A 15,333-nucleotide genomic window follows, 5' to 3' on the forward strand; every position below is an offset into this window, starting at 1 on the left:
TGTATCTGAGCGGTGGACATGAACATCAAGGAAAGGAAGTAAGGAATTAGATTCCCATTTAGCTTTAAACTTAATGGAAGGGGCAAGATTATTAAGAGCTTCAAGAAAAGGTTGGAAGAGACTGGAGTCATGAGGCCACAGAAATTAAGACACATGTGTGGCGTCTGGTTGTCTTTGTTGTGGACGTTTCGCCATCCAGTGGCTGGCTGGATGGCGAAGCGTCTACGATGGGGATACCCGGGTGTTGTGCGTGTGTCTTAGTTTCATCCTGTTGGTATTATATACAATTCTTGTACTACTACTACTACTACTACCACTACTACTACTACCACCTCTTCCTGCCTATATATAGCCGTCCTGCTCCACCTCTGTTAGTGTGACTTTGTCAATGGTCCAAGTCGGACCGAAACGTTGTCGTTAGCTTCTCTCTTGTATGTGCGGGTTATTTGCGTAGAGTAAGAGGTAGATGGGAAAGAGGAAGGTGGCAACAACAAGTAAGAGGGAGGTGAAAGTGTATAAACTAAGGGAGGAGGAAGTTCGGGTGAGATATAAGCGACTATTGGCAGAAAGGTGGGCTAGTGTAAAGATGAGTAGTGGGGGGGTTGAAGAGGGTTGGAATAGTTTTAAAAATGCAGTATTAGAATGTGGGGCAGAAGTTTGTGGTTATAGGAGGGTGGGGGCAGGATAAAAGAGGAGTGATTGGTGGAATGATGTAGTAAAGGGTGTGATAAAAGAGAAAAAGGTAGCTTATGAGAGGTTTTTACAAAGCAGAAGTGTTATAAGAAGAGCAGAGTATATGGAGAGTAAAAGAAAGGTAAAGAGAGTGGTGAGAGAGTGCGAAAGGAGACCAGATGATAGAGTGGGAGAGGCACTGTCAAGAAATTTCAATGAAAATAAGAAAAAATTTTGGAGTGAGTTAAATAAGTTAAGAAAGCCTAGGGAAAGTATGGATTTGTCAGTTAAAAACAGAGTAGGGGAGTTAGTAGATGGGGAGATGGAGGTATTAGGTAGATGGCGAGAATATTTTGAGGAACTTTTAAATGTTAAGGAAGAAACAGAGGCAGTAATTTCATGCACTGGTCAGGGAGGTATACAATCTTTTAGGAGTGAAGAAGAGCAGAATGTAAGTGTGGGGGAGGTACGTGAGGCATTACGTAAAATGAAAGGGGGTAAAGCAGCTGGAACTGATGGGATCATGACAGAAATGTTAAAAGCAGGGGGAGATATAGTGTTGGAGTGGTTGGTACTTTTGTTTAATAAATGTTTGAAAGAGGGGAAGGTACCTAGGGATTGGCAGAGAGCATGTATAGTCCCTTTATATAAAGGGAAAGGGGACAAAAGAGACTGTAAAAATTATAGAGGAATAAGTTTACTGAGTATACCAGGAAAAGTGTACGGTAGGGTTATAATTGAAAGAATTAGAGGTAAGACAGAATGTAGGATTGTGGATGAGCAAGGAGGTTTCAGAGTGGGTAGGGGATGTGTAGATCAAGTGTTTACATTGAAGCATATATGTGAACAGTATTTAGATAAAGGTAGGGAAGTTTTTATTGTATTTATGGATTTAGAAAAGGCATATGGTAGAGTGGATAGAGGAGCAATGTGGCAGATGTTGCAAGTATATGGAATAGGTGGTAAGTTATTAAAAGCTGTAAAGAGTTTTAATGAGGATAGTGAGGCTCAGGTTAGGGTGTGCAGAAGAGAGGGAGACTACTTCCCGGTAAAAGTAGGTCTTAGACAGGGATGTGTAATGTCACCATGGTTGTTTAATATATTTATAGATGGGGTTGTAAAGGAAGTAAATGCTAGGGTGTTCGGGAGAGGGGTGGGATTAAATTTTGGGGAATCAAATTCAAAATGGGAATTGACACAGTTACTTTTTGCTGATGATACTGTGCTTATGGGAGATTCTAAAGAAAAATTGCAAAGGTTAGTGGATGAGTTTGGGAATGTGTGTAAAGGTAGAAAGTTGAAAGTGAACATAGAAAAGAGTAAGGTGATGAGGGTGTCAAATGATTTAGATAAAGAAAAATTGGATATCAAATTGGGGAGGAGGAGTATGGAAGAAGTGAATGTTTTCAGATACTTGGGAGTTGACTTGTCGGCGGATGGATTTATGAAGGATTAGGTTAATCATAGAATTGATGAGGGAAAGAAGGTGAGTGGTGCGTTGAGGTATATGTGGAGTCAAAAAACGTTATCTATGGAGGCAAAGCAGGGAATGTATGAAAGCATAGTAGAACCAACACTCTTATATGGGTGTGAAGCTTGGGTGGTAAATGCAGCAGCAAGGAGACGGTTGGAGGCAGTGGAGATGTCCTGTTTAAGGGCAATGTGTGGTGTAAATATTATGCAGAAAATTCGGAGAGTGGAAATTAGGAAAAGGTGTGGAGTTAATAAAAGTATTAGTCAGAGGGCAGAAGAGGGGTTGTTGAGGTGGTTTGGTCATTTAGAGAGAATGGATCAAAGTAGAATGACATGGAAAGCATATAAATCTATAGGGGAAGGAAGGCGGGGTAGGGGTCGTCCTCGAAAGGGTTGGAGAGAGGGGGTAAAGGAGGTTTTGTGGGCAAGGGGCTTGGACTTCCAGCAAGCGTGCGTGAGCGTGTTAGATAGGAGTGAATGGAGACGAATGGTACTTGGGACCTGACGATCTGTTGGAGTGTGAGCAGGGTAATATTTAGTGAGGGGATTCAGGGAAACTGGTTATTTTCATATAGTCAGACTTGAGTCCTGGAAATGGGAAGTACAGTGCCTGCACTTTAAAGGAGGGGTTTGGGATATTGGCAGTTTGGAGGGATATGTTGTGTATCTTTATATGTGTATGCTCCTAAACTGTTGTATTCTGAGCAAATCTGCAAAAACAGTGATAATGTGCGAGTGTGGTGAAAGTGTTGAATGATGATGAAAGTATTTTCTTTTTGGGGATTTTCTTTCTTTTTTTTTGGGTCACCCTGCCTCGGTGGGAGACGGCCGACTTTTTGAAAAAAAAAAAAAAAAAATTATTACTTACTACATCTTCAACACTAGTGAAACACTCTAAGTGATTTTAATTAATGTAATTGCATGTGACCACAGAGTGTAAATTTATATTGGTACAGGTACACATAAGTCATATCTGAGCACTTCTGCAAAGACAGTGATTATGCGTGAATGATGGTGAAAGTGTTGAGTGATGGAGAAAGTGTTCAATGATGGTGAAAATGGTGAATGATAGTGAAAGGGTTTCATTCTTTTTTGGGTCACCCTTCCTTGGGAGACGGCCAGCATGTTGAAAAAAATATACAGTAGTCCCCCCAAATTCGTGGGTGTTACGTTCCAAGACCACCCGCGAATTTGGAAAAACCATGAATTCTAGATGCAGTTAAAAAAATGCCTATTTTTAAGGTTTAAACCCTAAATATGCCACCAAAACACTTTAATATAATTTCAAACTCAGCTTCATACATCACCTTTAAAAAAAATAGAATGTAAAGATAAACCTGTATACAGTACTGTACTGCTATGTCTCCCACAGTGCTAGAAAGTAAAATATCAATGTTACCCCATACTGTAATTCATGCAAGCCCGTTTTCTTTGGTATATGTATGGTAAATTTTTTTTTTTTTTCAACAAGTCGGTCGTCTCCCACTGAGGCAGGGTGACCCAAAAAAGAAAGAAAATCCCCAAAAAGAAAATACTTTCATCATCATTCAACACTTTCACCACACTCACACATTATCACTGCTTTTGCAGAGGTGCTCAGGATACAACAGTTTAGAAGCATATATGTATAAAGATACACAACATATCCCTCCAAACTGCCAATTCCCAACCCCCTCCTTTAAAGTGCAGGCATTGTACTTCCCATTTCCAGGACTCAAGTCCGACTATATGAAAATAACCGGTTTCCCTGAATCCCTTCACTAAATATTACCCTGCTCACACTCCAACAGATCGTCAGGTCCCAAGTATCATTCGTCTCCATTCACTCCTATCTAACACGCTCATGCATGCTTGCTGGAAGTCCAAGCCCCTCGCCCACAAAACCTCCTTTACCCCCTCTTTCCAACCCTTTCGAGGACGACCCCTACCCCTCTTTCCTTCCCCTATAGATTTATATGCTTTCCATGTCATTCTACTTTGATGCATTCTCTCTAAATGACCAAACCACCTCAACAACCCCTCTTCTGCCCTCTGACTAATGCTTTTATTAACTCCACACCTTCTCCTAATTTCCACACTCCGAATTTTCTGCATAATATTTACACCACACATTGCCCTTAAACAGGACATCTCCACTGCCTCCAACCGTCTCCTCGCTGCTGCATTTACCACCCAAGCTTCACATCCATATAAGAGTGTTGGTACTACTATACTTTCATACATTCCCTTATTTGCCTCCATAGATAACGTTTTTTGACTCCACATATAACTCAATGCACCACTCACCTTTTTTCCCTCATCAATTCTATGATTAACCTCATCCTTTATAAATCCATCCGCCGACACGTCAACTCCCAAGTATCTGAAAACATTCACTTCTTCCATACTCCTCCTCCCCAATTTGATATCCAATTTTTCTTTATCTAAATCATTTGATATCCTCATCACCTTACTCTTTTCTATGTTCACTTTCAACTTTCTACCTTTACACACATTCTCAAACTCATCCACTAACCTTTGCAATTTTTCTTTAGAATCTCCCATAAGCACAGTATCATCAGCAAAAAGTAACTGTGTCAATTCCCATTTTGAATTTGATTCCCCATAATTTAATCCCACCCCTCTCCCGAACACCCTAGCATTTACTTCTTTTACAACCCCATGGTAAATATACGGTAATAATTTAATTTAGTAAAAGTAAAGTTACAAAATTATTAAATTATATTTTTCTTAATATTTAGCGTTAAAACGCATACAAAGATATATATTGCCACGAAAAAAGCCCCCTCCCCCCACAAAAAAAACTCTAAAAATTTGCAGGGATTTTCATGAACAATTATTAGTTAGGTTCTAAGGAAAAATCTGTGAATTACTGAAGCCGCAAATTTGGAACCGCAAATTTGCAGGGGTCTACTGTGTATAAAATATGCAATAACTTTAAAACACTTGAAATTCTGGAAACTTTCCAGGCATAATTGAGAGATGCGAAGCTCATGAAGGATATAAACAAACAAAGTGGTGCACAGACACTGTACCAGTGAATCAGGGAGCCATATAAACAAATTTTTTATTACAATCTGAAATGTCTGTATTAGCGAATTGACATAAAGCGGGGCCCTTCTGCATAAGATAATGCTTCTGCCTGTTTGTTTATACTGCCAGGATAATATACATCCTCTTGTGAAAATGGGAAAAAATTTCAAAAAAATTATTGTAGAACTCACCGAATTTTGACGGATAAATGAGTGGTCTTGCTTTCCCATACAGATCTTACAATTGATATCATACATGTGGTTTGCATGACTTAATGTTGTATCCTCTACGGCTTCTGTCACTGGGTCTGCTGGAAGTGAGTTGAGTGTTTCGGGAGCTGTGAAAGACAAAGTGCAAATATCACACAATACCCTATGTTCAAGCTAGCAACCTCTTCCCCTGTATAAATTACTAAGTGTAAAAATGAGAAAAACTTTATGAAAGCTTTTCTTCTTTTTTTTTTTTTTTTTTTTTTTTTTGCTTCACCCTGCCTTGGTAGAAGACAGCAGGTGTGTTAAAAAAACTCATGTTCAAATTTTTCCGATGTAAGTTACTGGCAAAATCACTAGTGATGGAAAATATACCCCTAGTATCTTAGAATTTTTTGTTTATTAACAAATTGGAGATTTTACTTCCTTGCTCCCTAGCAATCTGTCCAGGTTATAGTCATTCCGATTGATAACCCAGCATCCCTTGCTCCCTAGCTATCTGTCCAAGTTACAACCCTCCTCGTACAATGATCTACCCTACCTTGCACCCTAGCTATCTATCCAAAAGTTTACAACCATCCTAGTACAATACTCCACCATCCACTGCACCCTAGATATCTGTCAGGTTACAGTCATCCTGTACACTACCCACTCTTGCTCCCTAACTACTCTATTTATCCGTAGGATAACAAAAAAGAGGCACAATACCGTGACAGGGTTACAGCCATGCTAATGCATCTCACCAAAGCACAATATTCCTATTAGACACACAAAGTGCTGCCAAAAAACTTCCTCTTCTCATAATTATATCCCTGAATTCCTACACCACTTCATAGGTATTATGCTGACACTCAATTTAAGAATATAAAAACTAAACCATAAGTTATCCTTAAGGAAGACCTTAGCTCAAGTTTTTTTATGAACTTAATACTATCATCCTCTCTTTGCAATTTACAGCTTTTGGCTCTGGGAGTCATTTTATAGTCTGTCTTTGGACATCCAGTTTCTCTCAAGTTTTTTTTTGGTGCAGAACACTAACCGTTGCACAATCAAATTTTGTCTAAAAGTTGTGAACAATTTTTCTTTTTCTTAGCATTTCCCCATCAATAACTAAAATCTATCATGAAGTTATTCAGTGTAGCATAAAAAAACCATACCCCCGGCCGGGATTGAACCCGCGGTCATAGAGTCTCAAAACTCCAGCCCGGTATGAGTTACTAAGGACATTATTAAGATGATCAGGTAACAATCTATCATTAAGATGATCAGGTGACAATCTATCATTAACCCTCTGAGGGTCCGTCCCGTAGATCTACGGCTTTACGTTCAGGGTTCAAACCGTAGATCTACGTCATGAGCTCAGCTCATTCTGATAAACTGTGAGTGGTACATTTGGGCCTAGATATGAGAGAATACATCTATGTGGTATGTGTGCACCACATAAAACAGATCCTGCAGCACGCTGTGTATAATGAGAGAAAAAACTGAAATCATGATTTTTCGATTAAAACAGCGAATTTGCAGTGTTTTTTCGTATGTTTTTTATAGTTCTATTTGCGATTTCTTGGTCTCATTTGATAGAATGGAAGACATATTACAGAAATAGAGATGACTTTGATTGGTTTTCGAACTGGAAATGGCTTGAAACTGAGCTCAAAGTAGCAGAAATGTTAAATTTTTGCCGATATTCAAGAGTAAACAAACGACCTCACACGTCTAATACACGCCAGCTGGTGGGTCTAATATGCATTCACAAATATGGTGATGATATTTATACAATTATTACAGTATTGCATAACAGTAAATCTTCTATTTTTTGGTGTGAATAAAAATTCATTATGTGAATAAAAAATCAAAATGGAATTTATTTGTAAAGCCTCAAAACATAACTAATGAACAGAGGAAATGTTAGTTTAGTTCCAGGAATACCTACATTGTTTATTCTGGACCCTATTTAGAAATTGGAGTATTTTGAACTTTGTGTTAAATTGGCCAAATTAACAATTTCCGATCACTTTAATTTGTAGTTGAAACAGGTGACTTGGCGATTTCTTGTGCTCAATCGATAGAATAGAAGTAATACTAGTGAAATAGCTAAGAATTTGGTTGACTGGAATAATGTAATTTGCCTAAAATGGGAGTCAAAGTCGGCAAAATCGCCGATTCATAAATATCGCTGACACGTCAAAATTAGCGAGAGCATAATTTCGTCAATTTTCCATCAAATTTCGTACTTTTTGTTTTATTACCTTCACAAAAAGATTCTCTACCATTTCATAAGAAAAAATAACAATTTTATTTTTTTTTTAAATTCTTGGACACTGACGCACCACTTCAGATTTGGGCCTTGGACCCTGAAGGGGTTAAGATGATCAGGTGACAATCTATCATTAACCCTTTCAGGGTCCAAGGCCCAAATCTGGAGTCACGCACCAGTGTCCAAGAATTTTCAAAAAAATTTTTTTTATTTTTTCTTATGAAATCGTAGAGAATCTTTTTGTGAAGGTAATAAAACAAAAAGTATGAAATTTGGTGGAAAATTGATGAAATTATGCTCTCGCGAATTTTGATGTGCCAGCGATATTTACGAATCGGCGATTTTGCCGACTTTGACTCCCATTTTAGGCCAATTACATTATTCCAATCAACCAAATTCTTAGCTATTTCACTAGTATTACTTCTATTCTATCGATTGAGCACAAGAAATCGCCAAGTCAACTGTTTCAACTACAAAATAAAGTGATCGGAAATTGTTAATTTGGCCAATTTAACACAAAGTTCAAAATATTCCAATTTCAAAATAGGGTCCAGAATGAACAATGTAGGTATTCCTGGCACTAAACTAACATTTCCTCTGTTCATTAGTTATGTTTTGAGGCTTTACAAATAAATTCCATTTTGATTTTTTATTCACATAATGAATTTTTATTCACACTAAAAAATAGAAGATTTACTGTTATGCAATACTGTAATAATTGTATAAATATCATCACCACATTTGTGAATGTATATTAGACCCACCAGCTGACGTGTATTAGACGTGTGAGGTCGTTTGTTTACTCTTGAATATCGGCAAAAATTTAACATTTCTGCTACTTTGAGCTCAGTTTCAAGCCATTTCCAGTACTAAAACCAATCAAAATCATCTCTATTTCTGTAATATGTCTTCCATTCTATCAAATGAGACCAAGAAATCGCAAATACAACTATAAAAAACGTACGAAAAAACACTGCAAAGTTGCTGTTTTAATCGAAAAATCATGATTTCATTTTTTTCTCTCATTATACACAGTGTGCTGCAGGATCTGTTTTATGTGGTGCACACATACCACATAGATGTATTCTCTCATATCTAGGCCCAAATGTACCACTCACAGTTCATCAGAGTGAGCTGAGCTCATGGCGTAGATCTACGGTTTGGACCCTGAACGTAAAGCCGTAGATCTACGGGACGGACCCTGAAAGGGTTAAGATGATCAGGTGACAATCTATCATTAAGATGATCAGGTGACAATCTATCATCAAGATGATCAGGTGACAATCTATCATTAAGATGATCAGGTGACAATCTATCATTAAGATGATCAGGTGACAATCTTTCATTATTGATGACTCCCAGGTTCCTTACTTTGTCTGAAGGTTTTAATATTTTATTACAAGATCTATAACCTTCATGTAGAAAATTAGAAACATTAACTGACAAACTTTGCTACCTTTCTCTTAACCCTCAAACTGTCCAAATGTTGATGTATGTTCACTCACGTAGTGCTCGGAATACAGTGGACCCCCGCATACTGGACGCCTTGCATGACGGACAATCCGCATACCGGACGCTTTGATCACTAAAATTTTGCCTCGCATACCGCCCAAAAACCCGCTCAGCGCCCTTCGTCCGAGACGCGTCCAATGTGCGGCCTGAGCCACGCTCACATGTTCCGCCGGTGGCATTGTTTACCAGCCAGCCTCCGCGGTAACATCCAAGCATACAATCGGAACATTTCGTATTATTACAGTGTTTTTGGTGATTTTTTTCTGGAAAATAAGTGACCATGGGCCCCAAGAAAGCTTCTAGTGCCAACCCTACAGCAATAAGGGTGAGAATTACTATGGAGATGAAGAAAAAGATCATTGATAAGTATGAAAGTGGAGTGCGTGTCTCCGAGCTGGCCAGGTTGTATAATAAACCCCAATCAACCATCGCTACTATTGGTGGTACAGCTGCTGCTGCTGCTGTACCACCGTCAGCTGCTGCTGCACTGTCAGCTGCTGCTGCACTGTCAGCTGCTGCTGCTGTACCACCGTCAGCTGCTCCTGCTGCTGTAGTACCGTCTGCTGCTGCTGTAGCATCGTCTGCTGCTGCTGTAGCATCGTCTGCTGCTGCTGTAGCATCGTCTGCTGCTGCTGTAGCATCGTCTGCTGCTGCTGTAGCATCGTCTGTTGCTGCTGTAGCATCGTCTGTTGCTGCTGTACCACCGTCAGCTGCTGCTGCTGCTGTAGCATCGTCTGCTGCTGCTGCTGCTGTAGCATCGTCTGCTGCTGCTGTAACATCATCAGTTGCTGCTGTAGCATCGTCTGTTGCTGCTGTAGCATCGTCTGTTGCTGCTGTACCACCGTCAGCTGCTGCTGCTGCTGTAGCATCATCTGCTGCTGCTGTAACATCATCAGTTGCTGCTGTAGCATCGTCTGCTGCTGCTGTAGCATCGTCTGTTGCTGCTGTAGCATCGTCTGTTGCTGCTGTACCACCGTCAGCTGCTGCTGCTGCTGTAGCATCGTCTGCTGCTGCTGTAACATCGTCAGTTGCTGCTGTAGCATCGTCTGCTGCTGCTGTAGCATCGTCTGTTGCTGCTGTACCACCGTCAGCTGCTGCTGCTGCTGCTGCTGTAGCACCGTTGTTGGTGTGGCTTATTGAGAATACCAAGAAACAATTAACCCCAGAGGATTTGCCACCCAGGATAACTCAAAAAAGTCAGTGCGTCATCGAAGACTGTCTAACTTATTTCCATTGGGGTCCTTAATCTTGTCTCCCAGGATGCAACCCACACCAGTCGACTAACACCCAGATGAACAGGGAAAATGCCTGGAACTAGTGCTCATATTGGTGAATTTAGAGCCAGCAAAGGTTGGTTTGAGAGATTTAAGAATTGTAGTGACATACACAGTGTGATAAGGCCTGTTCTGGAAGAAAATACCAAACAGGACCTACAGTACTCAGGAGGAAAAGGCACTCCCAGGACACAGTGTCTCATCAGTCATTGCTGCATCTTCAATAAAGGTAAGTGTCATTTATTCTTCATTTAGTAGAGTAGTACATGCACAATATATATTGTGCATGTACTACTCTACTATTGTGCATGTATCCTTCTCTTTGTGTGTAGGAAAATGTATATTTCATGTGGTAAAATTTTTTTTTTCATACTTTTGGGTGTCTTGCACGGATTAATTTGATTTCCATTATTTCTTATGGGGAAAATTCATTCGCATACCGAACATTTCGCATAACAGCCAGCCCTCTTGCACGGATTAAGGTCGCTATGCGGGGGTCCACTGTATTTTGAAAAAAAAAAAAAAAAAAAAATAGAAAAAAAAAAAAAAAAAAAAAGGCGCTGGACGCTCACCTGACAGCAACACTGACTCCTGCTGCTTGCAGAAGTGTTGCCGATATACCTTTTTTCTCGTTTTTATTTTAACTTGTATATTTTTTATGTTCTGATTATTACAATTTATAATAGTTCTTGCGATTTCATAGCCAATCTTTGTTCTGACACTAATATTAGGTACTGAAATAGTACTCAAATAGTCACAATCACACCGACAGGTGAACATTTTCACCTGCCTGGGTCATTTACTATTGTCTAGAAATATATATGAAGTATTCATAGGTCCCAGCTGGAGGATACCTTGAAGCATGGTGTTATGACAAGTGACAGTAAACAACTGCCAGGCAGTGACATTTGATGAATGTGCACTCAGGGAACTCTCGCTTTATTTGTTTTCACTGTTACACACAAACATGTCTGTCTGTCTGTATCTACCTGTCTGCCTATCTGTCTGTCTGTCTGTTTAGCTCTCCTTATCTGTCTGTTTAGCACTGCTTATCTGTCATTCTGTCTGCCTGTATGTGTCTGCCTTTCCGTTTTCTTGTCTTTGTCTCAGGGAACGGCATGTAAAACTGTTAGTTTATGAGCCTCTCTCTGATTTCTGAGCTAGTGAAAACGCATATTGCGTCATGGTTATTTATATCTTATATCTACAAGTAAGGTAGTAGGGTGGTAGACGGCAACCACCAAGAGAGGTACCACTACCCTGCCAAGTGAGTGTAAAACGAAAGCCTATAACTGTTTTACATGATGGTAGGATTGTTGGTGTCTTTTTTTCTGTCTCATAAACATGCAAGATTTCAGGTACGTCTTGTTACTTCTACTTACACTTAGGTCACACTGCAATTATATGTACACGTTTATATATACACACTCATCTAAGATTTCTTTGATTTTATCTTAACAGTTCTTTTTCTTACTGCTTTTTCTTTTGTATCCATGGGGAAGCAAAATAAAAATCTTTCCTCCATAAGCCATGCATGTTGTAAAAGTCAACTAAAATGCTGGGAATAATGGGCTAGTAGCCCCTTTTCCTGTATAGCCTACTAAAAAGAAAAAGAAGAAAACCATGAAACTGGGATGTTTGAAAGTGTGTGGATGTTGTGAGAATGACAAGAAAGATGATTGTGGATGTTATGAATGACAAGAAGCTGGATGTCCTGCTTTAAGTGAAACAAAGCTGAATGGGGTGGGAGAGTTTCAGTGGGGAGAAATAAATGGGATTAGGTCAGGGGTTTCAAATAGAATCAGAGCTAAAGAAGGAGCAGCAATAATATTGAAGAATAAGGTTAGTAGACGAGTTTGGGAGTGTGTGTAAAGGTAGAAAGTTGAAAGTGAACATAGTAAAGACTATGGTGATGACAGTATCAAATGATTTAGATAAAGAAAAACTGGATATCAAATTGGGGAGGAGGAGTATGGAAGAAGTGATTTTTTTTTTTTTTCAACAAGTCGGCCGTCTCCCACCGAGGCAGGGTGACCCAAAAAAGAAAGAAAATCCCCAAAAAGAAAATACTTTCATCATCATTCAACACTTTCACCACACTCACACATTATCACTGTTTTTGCAGAGGTGCTCAGAATACAACAGTTTAGAAGCATATACGTATAAAGATACACAACATATCCCTCCAAACTGCTAATATCCCAAACACCTCCTTTAAAGTGCAGGGATTGTACTTACCATTTCCAGGACTCAAGTCCGACAATATGAAAATAACCGGTTTCCCTGAATCCCTTCACTAAATATTACCCTGCTCACACTCCAACAGATCATCAGGTCCCAAGTACCATTCGTCTCCATTCACTCCTATCTAACACGCTCACGCAAGCTTGCTGGAAGTCCAAGCCCCTCGCCCACAAAACCTCCTTTACCCCCTCTCTCTAACCCTTTCGAGGACGACCCCTACCCCGCCTTCCTTCCCCTATAGATTTATATGCTTTCCATGTCATTCTACTTTGATCCATTCTCTCTAAATGACCAAACCACCTCAACAACCCCTCTTCTGCCCTCTGACTAATACTTTTATTAACTCCACACCTTCTCCTAATTTCCACACTCCGAATTTTCTGCATAATATTTACACCACACATTGCCCTTAGACAGGACATCTCCACTGCCTCCAACCGTCTCCTCGCTGCTGCATTTACCACCCAAGCTTCACATCCATATAAGAGTGTTGGTACTACTATACTTTCATACATTCCCTTCTTTGCCTCCATAGATAACGTTTTTTGACTCCACATGTACCTCAACGCACCACTCATCTTTTCTCCCTCATCAATTCTATGATTAACCTCATCCTTCAAAAATCCATCCGCTGACACGTCAACTCCCAAGTATCTGAAAGCATTCACTTCTTCCATACTCCTCCTCCCCAATTTGATATCCAATTTTTCTTTATCTAAATCATTTGATACTCTCATCACCTTACTCTTTTCTATGTTCACTTTCAACTTTCTACCTTTACACACATTCCCAAACTCATCCACTAACCTTTGCAATTTTTCTTTGGAATCTCCCATAAGCACAGTATCATCAGCAAAAAGTAACTGTGTCAATTCTCATTCTGAATTTGATTCCCCATAAATTAATCCCACCCCTCTCCCGAACAGCCTAGCATTTACTTCCTTTACAACCCCATCTATAAAAATAATAAACAACCATGGTGACATTACACATCCCTGTCTAAGACCTACTTTTACCGGGAAGTATTCTCCCTCTCTTCTACACACCCTAACCTGAGCCTCACTATCCTCATAAAAACTCTTTACAGCATTTAGTAACTTACCACCTATTCCATATACTTGCAACATCTGCCACATTGCTCCTCTATCCACTCTATCACATGCCTTTTCTAAATCCATAAATGCAATAAAAACTTCCCTACCTTTATCTAAATACTGTTCACATATATGCTTCAATGTAAACACTTGATCTACACATCCCCTACCCACTCTGAAACCTCCTTGCTCATCCGCAATCCTACATTCTGTTTTACCTCTATTTTTTTCAATTATAACCCTACCGTACACTTTTCCTGGTATACTCAGTAAACTTATTCCTCTATAATTTTTACAATCTCTTTTGTCCCCTTTCCCTTTATATAAAGGGACTATACATGCTCTCTGCCAATCCCTAGGTACCTTCCCCTCTTTCATACATTTATTAAACAAAAGTACCAAACACTCCAACACTATATCCCCCCCTGCTTTTAACATTTCTGTCATGATCCCATCAGTTCCAGCTGCTTTACCCCCTTTCATTCTACATAATGCCTCACGTACCTCCCCCACACTTACATTCTGCTCTTCTTCACTCCTAAAAGATGGTATACCTCAATGGCCAGTGCCAAGAATGTTTTCAGATATTTGGGAGTTGACGTGTCTGTGGATTGATTTATAAAGGATGAGGTTAATCATAGAATTGATGAAGGAAAAAAGGCATGTGGTGTGCTGAGGAATATGTGGAGACAAAAAACTTTATCTATGGAGGCAAAGAAGAGAATGTATGAAAGTATAGTAGTACCAACACTCTTATAGGGGTGTGAAGCTTGGTTTGTAAATGCTACAGCGAAGAGGCGGCTGGAGGCAGTGGAGATGTCTTGTCTCAGGGCAATGTGTGGTGTGAATATTATGCAGAATATTCAGAGTGTGGAAATTAGGAGAAGGTGTGGAGTTAATAAAAGTATTAGTCAGAGGGCTGAAGAGGGGTTGTTAAGGTGGTTATTTAGAGAGAATGGATCAAAGTAGAATGACATGGAGAGCATATAAATCTGTAGGGGAAGGCGGGTTAGGGGTTGCCCTTGAAAAGGTTGGAGGGAGGGGCTTAACAAGGTTTTGTGGGCGAGGGGCTTGGACTTCCAGCAAGCATGCGTGAGCGTGTTAGATAGTAGTGAAAGGAGACGAATGGTTTTTGGGACCTGATGAGATGCTGGAGTGTGAGCAGGGTATTATTTAACGAAAGGATTCAGGGAAAATGGTTATTTTTACATAGCCAGACTTGAGTCCTAGAAATGGGAATTACAATGTCTGCACTTTAAAGGAGGGCTTTGGGATACCGGCAGTTTGGAGGTATTTGTTGTGTATCTTTAAATGTATATGCTTCTAAACTGTTGCATTCTATGCACCTCTGCAAAAACAGTGATTATGTGTGAGTGAGGTGAAAGTGCTGAATGATGATGAAAGTATTTTCTTTCTGGGGATTTTCTTTCTTTTTTGGGTCACCATACCTCGGTGGAAAACGGCTGACTTGTTAAAAAAAAAAATTATGGCAGGAAAAGAGGGAATATAAGTGAATTAATTCAAGGATTATGTTGAGTAAAATAAGGGTTGGATGTGAAAAGTGG

At 39.7% G+C, this 15,333-nt stretch overlaps 1 protein-coding gene across 3 annotated transcripts in view; it reads right to left on the minus strand.

The window, feature by feature from the left end:
* The window catches only part of pps (protein partner of snf), a 593,176-nt gene that overhangs the window by 215,714 nt on the left and 362,129 nt on the right, over window positions 1-15,333 (minus strand). For all 3 annotated transcript variants that reach the window (XM_070095224.1, XM_070095226.1, XM_070095225.1), the window contains one exon: window positions 5,370-5,515. In XM_070095224.1, coding sequence (XP_069951325.1) covers window positions 5,370-5,515 — 146 coding nt within the window. The remainder of the gene's footprint in view (window positions 1-5,369; window positions 5,516-15,333) is intronic.

Source organism: Cherax quadricarinatus, chromosome 49, assembly GCF_038502225.1.
Source record: "Cherax quadricarinatus isolate ZL_2023a chromosome 49, ASM3850222v1, whole genome shotgun sequence".
Classification (NCBI taxonomy): Eukaryota; Metazoa; Arthropoda; class Malacostraca; order Decapoda; family Parastacidae; genus Cherax; species Cherax quadricarinatus.